General features: G+C 40.4%; 1 protein-coding gene across 1 annotated transcript in view; it reads left to right on the forward strand.

Annotated features, from left to right (window-relative positions):
- The first annotated feature begins 1,076 nt into the window (after positions 1–1,076).
- The window catches only part of LOC102293607 (solute carrier family 12 member 2), a 19,589-nt gene continuing 12,747 nt past the window's right edge, over positions 1,077–7,918 (forward strand). The window contains exons 1-9 of the mRNA XM_005938648.2: positions 1,077–2,170; positions 3,762–3,884; positions 4,956–5,031; positions 5,869–5,964; positions 6,116–6,255; positions 6,343–6,453; positions 6,937–7,045; positions 7,166–7,293; positions 7,600–7,684. Of these exons, the coding sequence (XP_005938710.1) occupies positions 1,721–2,170; positions 3,762–3,884; positions 4,956–5,031; positions 5,869–5,964; positions 6,116–6,255; positions 6,343–6,453; positions 6,937–7,045; positions 7,166–7,293; positions 7,600–7,684 (1,318 nt within the window). The 5' untranslated portion in view covers positions 1,077–1,720. The remainder of the gene's footprint in view (positions 2,171–3,761; positions 3,885–4,955; positions 5,032–5,868; positions 5,965–6,115; positions 6,256–6,342; positions 6,454–6,936; positions 7,046–7,165; positions 7,294–7,599; positions 7,685–7,918) is intronic.

Below are 7,918 nucleotides of genomic sequence, written 5' to 3' on the forward strand. Positions count from 1 at the left end.
GCTTCCTCCCACAGTCCAAAGTGGTTAGTGAGGTTAAGTTAAGCCATTCTAAGCTGGTCATAGGTGTGAATCTCTGTCTGTCTCTCGGTGTTAGATCAACAACAGACTGATGACCTGTCCAGAGTGTTTTTAAAACAAAGTAAAAAAAAAAACAGTGTAAAAAAAATTTGTTGGGCTCTGAAAGCATAATCATGTAAAACAAAATAAAAGAGAGAAACACCCAGGGACACTCAAAGGATAGCCAGGTTTATATAATAAACATCAACTCACATAGTAAAGACTGCTTTGCGCCTGCACCTCAGTCTTTATCAGAACATCCTGGCACACTGCTATTTCCTGTCAAAACCAGTGATGAGCTGATAGCAAGACTGCAGGTTTAAGCAAACACTGCTCAATTAGCAGTTCTGCACGGTTTTTTATGAAAACCACATTTTGCTTTTAAATATTTTCAAAATCAGAACTTCTGTATTTACAGGAAAGGCAAATGCATCAGATCATCAACTCTCAGTTCACAAAAGCCAACCAACATTTGATGCTGGTGTTACTCATTTCTCATACTCCAGTTTTCAGGATTCACTCTGAAACTTTTCATCATTCCATTAATATTCAGACGTTAAGCTGTTAAACCAATACAGTCCTTAAAATCAGGGTTACCAGGGTTACCAAGGCAATAGCAGTCAAAGATCACTCATTAGTTTTGCAAAGTTTAAAAAACGTATCTGAGTTATGATTAAGTATTGCCACTAACTCACAAACCACATCCTAAATAAAGATTAGATGGTCAGGTTGATTTAACTGGTTTCCGTCACTCTTTGTTTTTATTGTTCGGTGTTCGGTTTCAGCATCAAGAGCTTCGACAGAGAAAGCAGCTGTTGTTCCCCATGCTAATGCTGCTGCTGCTGCCTCGCTTCGTGCGTATCTAGGCCTCTGTGTGAATGTCTCAGTGTGTCACCAGCAGTGATTACAAATGTCATTGTTTAATGCCAACACACACTCACATGCAGCGGAGCGAGAGGGGGTGGTAAAAAGGGAGTTGGTGTCTTTTACATATATTATTTACGGCAGTGAGCCTTGATGCAACAGAATAGTAAATTAAAGTCATTGTGTTTGTGTTTATAATGATTTTACAGTTTACTTTGCACCTACTGGATGAACTGGCTCCAAAACAGTGGTTTTGCTTCCCTGCGCAAGACTGCCAATGAAAACTAAACATGCTCGTATGCTTTACAAACTTTATGAGGAGGAACTCTATTGCTCTACCCTTTGTCTAAGCGTCGTGTTAGTCTCTTCCTCTTGACTGAAACGCGCTGGAGCGCGTGCCGGAGTTTGGTGCGTAATGGACACCCATCCATCCTTTCTACTCTTGCCTCCTCTTCATTGTTCTCCGTGTTCCTGGCATGCTGGGCTGTCTCCCGAGTCCAGATAGAGGAGGAGACAAAGCCAGAGATGACAATAAATCGTCTGAGTCACCATCTGAGGGAGAGACAGAGGGAGTGAGAACGACTTCGTGTCCTTTACGCATGTTATGAGCACTTTCAGAGACGCTTGTCGTGCGTCCTGGCGCATCCAGTGATTAGAGGTTTCCAAAGTACAGCGGAATAGTAAATGACTGTATTTCAGTTTATCCGTGTTTGGAATTAAATGTGGCAGCTTCCCTGTAGTTTTGGAGCAGGTGCTTTTTCCCGCTAACCGTTTGTCTCTCGGTGCATCACTGACAGAAATGTCGGGTCAGAAACCGTCGTTGAGGAGCGACGACTCCGCGCAGAGCCGCTTTCAAGTGGATGTGGTGATGGAGGCATCATCTGCAGCGCCCGGTCCGGCTGCCCCCTCTGCTCCGGCATCCACTGATGGATCCAGACCTCCTGAGGAGTCCAAAGGCCGGTTCAGGGTTGTGGGCTTCATGGATTCGGGCGCGATGGACATTGGACTCCCACCTGATGTCTCCCATGAGCCGGACACGGCAAAAAGCGACTCAGTCAGCCTCCATTCAACTGGCACGGGGCACACTCACATCTCTGACTCCCACTCCAACACCTACTACATGAGGACCTTCGGACACAACACTATAGACGCCGTGCCTAACATTGACTTCTATCGGCAGACAGCCGCGCCATTTGGGGAGAAGTTGACCAGACCCTCGCTGTCGGAGCTACACGACGAACTCGATAAGGTAACAAAAACATGTTTTTATTGGCTTTGTTATTAAATGATGCTATTAAATTTGTTATTAAAATAGTTGATCTCAAGTTTCACATCAAACACAACGAAGGCGAGAGTAAAGAAAGAGTCACGTTATGGTAAAATCGTCAACTTTAAAAGGCAGTTTAGACGCGGAGAGTTGAAAGGTTATTTCCCAGATTTAAAAACAGAACTAACACGTCACTACGCACTTCCCTGTTCACCTGATGCAAGTCAGTTCATTTTTCAGTAAACAGAAAAGATTCCCTTCGCTCTACACAATACCGCTTCTCATGACCCTGCAGGCACCCCCAGCCGCGCTCCCACTCCTTACATACAGTTCAAGGTAACAGACCACCATTGTACAATAACAGTGAGCCAGAACACCAACTGGGCAAAGCACCACCAGGACCTTTAGGCGTGCCTTCATTTAAACAGTGAAAAAACACGAAAATCAGGCATCTCGTAAAGGTGTCGCCCTACTTCCAGTTGTGCTTCTTGTTGAACAAGTTCACTAAAGTACATCCAAAGTTATTGTTTTGGTGATGGAATTGGACAGTCTGACACATCTCTCCAAATTCTCCCAGTCTGGCAGTGGATTGGGATCCAGTGACAGTCAAGGCCATATGAAGTGATATGTGTTATTTATCATCAAGTCCTCTTTGCCTCTGATTCACTCACATTTTTGGTTTGATTTGTCATAGAAATGAAATGTGTTTTTCTTGATTATATGCGTCAAAAATCATAAATTTCACTGGTTCTAATTTCTGTGGTTAAGCCTATAAACTGCCTTTATGACTGGACTCAAAATCAAACCTGATGAACTAAGGTGCCAAACTGGAGGCACTTTAGGGTGTTTAGTGGAATCGTTCCTTGTATGTGCACATACACAGATATTTAGCCATCTCACAGAATCACCAGCATACACATACACGGACATCAGTTTGTTTGCTTGAGCGAGGCTGTGGATAACTAACTGCTTTGCTGCTGTGGGGGTCATGGAAAATGAGTTATACTGCACATGAAATGATTTCACTTATTATATAACAAAGTCACAGAAAACTAAAATAACCCACTATCTTTATCCTTATTGTGGTGAAACGCCACCTTTAAACCAAAGATGTAAGTTTTCCAACCCAGGTAAGTTTAGTTAACTAAACAGTTTTACATTTTCAGATGTCATATTTCAATCTGAATCCACTTAATAAGTAGATAATTAAATAGTAAAATGTTTTAAATCAAATATATATTGAAATAAATAAGATAAGACCACATTTATTCATTGCTTTTATTGCTTTTATTTTTTCCTGTATACTATTGACCAGTCAATCAACTTATTTAACTTCTGCCCAGAGTTTCAGATTTTCTGTTAGGATTAGCATTACATAAAGCATATATATATATTTATCATTTGACTAAAAAACTTCTCTCTCACAAAACTAAGACCACTGACTGTCTAATCAGAACTCAAGAGTCGCAAGTTCTCAACTTTTAAGTGATTGTAATTATCCTGTTGATTGTTAGGCTTCACCTCTGTTCAAGTTTCTGCTTTCCTGACTTGTCTGGATTTTTTTTCCCATCAGGAGCCCTTTGAGGATGGTCTGGCCAATGGAGAAGAACCATCGGCAGCTGAGGAAGCGGCCGCACTGGCAGCGAAGGAGGCCAAAGGAGGAAGTGTCAAATTTGGTTGGGTTAAAGGAGTCCTGGTTAGTGTTCATGTCATGAATGAAAGCACAAGGTGCACTCTGCTTCTTCTTGTGGTATTTAAATGTGTTGAACTACTTAAACAAAACTGTAAACAGTCAACTTTCTTCCCACAGAGCGGGCAAGAATGAAACACTTTAGTGTCCCATAATTAGACAATCAAATACATAATCTCATCATCTTAAGGTATAAAATGTATTTTCTCTGGTTATATTCCTGTCAGGTTGGATCATTTGAGAATAATTCTAGATTTAGGAAATGTAAACGAACTTCAAAGATCCCTATACAGACAATGAGACACTCACTTCTTCTCTCTATAGCTACAGTAAGCTAAGCTAAAATATTGCAGAAACTGGTTCTGCATAGAGTCTACACAGTGGTGATCAGGGGGTGGAAAGGTGCTGCCTCTCATCCGAATATTACTGCATCAATGAGAATGCGCTGTATAGAAGTATAGAAGCTTGTCTGTCATATTGCACATGAAAAGCTTGTTATTAAGGTTGGTGCAGGAAGGAAGACAGTAAACTCGACCCAAAAGCAAATGATGTATAACATAAATATAGCATCGTACTTTTCTCGGGTATTTTGGCTTTCTTTTTGGCAGCTGTAAGGTTTAATTCAATTCAATTCAGTTTTATTGAATTGAATCGCCTTGAGGCGACAACAACAGTCGCCTCTAGGCGCTTTATATTGTAAGGTAGACCCTACAATAATACATACAAAGAAAAACCCAACAATCATATCACCCCCTATGAGCAAGCACTTTGGCGACAGTGGGAAGGAAAAACTCCCTTTTAACAGGAAGAAACCTCCAGCGGGACCAAGCTCAGGGAGGGGCGGGGCCATCTGCTGCGACCGGTTGGGGTGAGAGAAGGAAGACGGGATAAAGACATGCTGTGGAAGAGACAGAGGTTAATAATGAGTGTGATTGAGTGCAGAGAGGTCGATTAGCACAGAGTGAATGAGAAAGGTGACTGAAGAAGAAATACTCAAGGCATCATGGGAATCCCCCCAGCAACCTACAACTGTTGTCTGTCTTTACGTTTTAACTGACTTCTGTTTGTGTGTTGCAGATCCGCTGCATGCTGAATATCTGGGGTGTGATGCTCTTCATCAGAATGTCCTGGATTGTGGGACAGGCTGGAATTGGTGGGTACAAACAATTAGTGACTCAGGGAAATGTGTGACACCCTTCATCACCCAGTGCTCATATGACAGGCTTACATGCAAACAAACGTTGCTTTGCGAGCCATCAGAATATTAAAAAGCTTGTTTGCAGAAAGAAGATGAGCTGAGAGGCTGAACCAAGATAAATGAGGATTGTTTTGAACTGATTCATGCTATTCATGCATGCATAAGGAGGGAGGCTGCTTTTAAGGTCTGATTTTGTTCAAGCTCCTCTAGTAAAGTCTAAGCATAAAATCACAGAGTCTGAAATAAGCAGAAAAGGTCTCTTTTAAATTTAAGTAGAGATAAAAGTATTAAACAGTCCTCCACCCACACAGTAAAACACTTAAATGGAATGCATACTGTCTTTAAGTTGTGCATAAAGGTACAGTAGAACCAGCTAGGAAATGGTGTGCTGGCTACACACTGACAAGATTTCAGATCAATTACATTATGTATTACTGCTCATGTCTACTGATAAGTCATTAAAAATAGCTCCTCTATGTTTTGCAGACTGCTTATTGACCACATAAGCTCGTGTACAAATATAGCAGGCACTAGCTCTAGCTGGTTAGTGTACTATAATAGTTTTTTCTTAGAACTTTATTTAATCTTACCTGTGATGATGAACTGAATCTAAAAATAAATAAATAAATAACCTGCGAGGAAGCCCATTTGGCCCATATGCATGTTTTATATTTTGTTTTCAACTGTACTGATTTGAACTTGGATAACATTATCGTGTTATTTTATTGAAGACTGCTGATTTTTGCTCAGTTGCCTGTAACTTCACATATTTTTCATGTTTTTGTAAAACAGGACTGACCATTGGTATCATCTTGATGGCCACTGTGGTCACCACCATCACCGGTCTGTCTACATCTGCTATAGCGACCAACGGCTTTGTACGAGGAGGTGAGACCCATATAAGACATTTTACTTTTACAAAAGGTCTTTAACATCTAGAATTTTAAAACTAAACCTACAAATGGACTAGAAACTGCTCAAAATGTATGACAGCAGCAATAATTTATATCACTTAACATCTGAATGTCATGCCATCCAGGAGGAGCATACTATCTGATCTCCAGAAGTCTGGGGCCTGAATTTGGAGGCTCCATCGGTCTTATCTTTGCCTTCGCCAATGCCGTAGCTGTGGCCATGTATGTCGTAGGCTTTGCAGAGACAGTCGTTGAGTTGCTCAATGTAAGAAATGCTCTGGTGTACTTATGGAAATCTCTCTGTGATATGCAAAAGATTCTCATATCGAATCAACCTGTTAATTGGTTGCAGGACGTTGATGCCTTGATGACTGATGAGCTCAATGACATTCGTATCGTTGGGACTTTGACCATCATCTTGTTGTTGGGAATCTCTGTAGCTGGGATGGAGTGGGAAGCCAAGGTATAATTACAACAATGTCCCGGAAAAAAACGTCAAAACCAAAGGTTTCAGTGAGATTTCAATAAAATCATTTGTGTCCTTAAAAATGTTGATTATGTATTTCTCGTCAAAGCTGCTGAGTTAACTTTGGGATTTGGAGCTTTTAAGAAAAAGTCTGCCAGTGTATGTGTTCATTTCTGAATGCAAATCTGCAATCAAACTAAATATAAATTAAAAAAGAACAATTTTTGGTGCGTTAGCACCAGAATTAGCATGTACATGTAATTAGCATGTACTTCATTTAGAGGATATAAAGTACTGATACAATTGATATCTGGATCGATCCCTCCACCTCTGCCTCTACCTACCTCTGTATACATTGGTGATTTGAGTCTCTGCACAGACAAAGCAACATACATGTTTGTAACAGGGTGATTTTAACTGAGAAACTGGAGCAAATCTCTCTTCTTTCTTACTCATGTGTTTTCTTCTACTGTCCATCAGGCTCAGATTGTCCTCCTGGTGATTCTGCTGGCAGCCATTGTTAACTTCTTCTTTGGATCCTTCATGCCATCAGAAAGCAAAGAGCCTAAAGGATTTTTCGGATACCGCAGTCAGTCTGCATTCTTGTCATTTCTTCACATGGGGATTAGCATCCTCTAAATTCAGTGTTAGGATTCGTGTTGATAATCTGTCTTACATATTCTTCTCTCTTGATTCTTCTCTCTTACAGCGGCCATCCTTTTAGAGAACTTTGGTCCAGAATTCAGAGATGGGGAGACGTTTTTCTCCGTATTTGCCATTTTCTTCCCCGCAGCTACTGGAATTCTGGCTGGAGCCAACATCTCCGGAGACCTAACCGTGGGTTTTTCATCTTTGTACATTTATATAAATTCAAGTGATGATTTTGGTCATATGTTGTGACAGTATTGCTTTTTGTTTACACAGTAACCAGATCACACAGAGACTTGTGAGAAAAGAAAACTCACCTTCTAAAGTTTTTTTTTTAACATAGAATCTTTTTTACTAGTTTATCATTTTTGAGTTTAGTTGTTGTTGTTTTTTTAATGCTCATACTTCATGCACCTGATGTTTGAGATGTATAACATACTGTAATTCATCCTTTCCAATAAATTAAAATAAAAATGTATCCCATTCTCTCTTTAGGATCCTCAGTCTGCAATCCCTAAAGGCACTCTGTTGGCAATCCTCATTACAGGGCTTACCTATGTCGCTGTTGCCATCTCTACAGGTAGATACACTTTAACAGTTGTGCACCAGTGATAGATAGATAGATAGATAGATAGATAGATAGATAGATAGATAGATAGATAGATAGATAGATAGATAGATAGATAGATAGATCGTTAGAGCCACAAACATGAATCAATTTTATTGGAATTCCACGTGAAAGACCAATACAAAGTGGTGTACACGTGAGAAGTGGAACGAAAATCATACATGATTCAAAACATTTTTTACAAAT

This window comes from Haplochromis burtoni, unplaced genomic scaffold (genome assembly GCF_018398535.1).
Source record: "Haplochromis burtoni strain Fernald_Lab_line unplaced genomic scaffold, NCSU_Asbu1 Contig_250, whole genome shotgun sequence".
NCBI lineage: Eukaryota > Metazoa > Chordata > Actinopteri > Cichliformes > Cichlidae > Haplochromis > Haplochromis burtoni.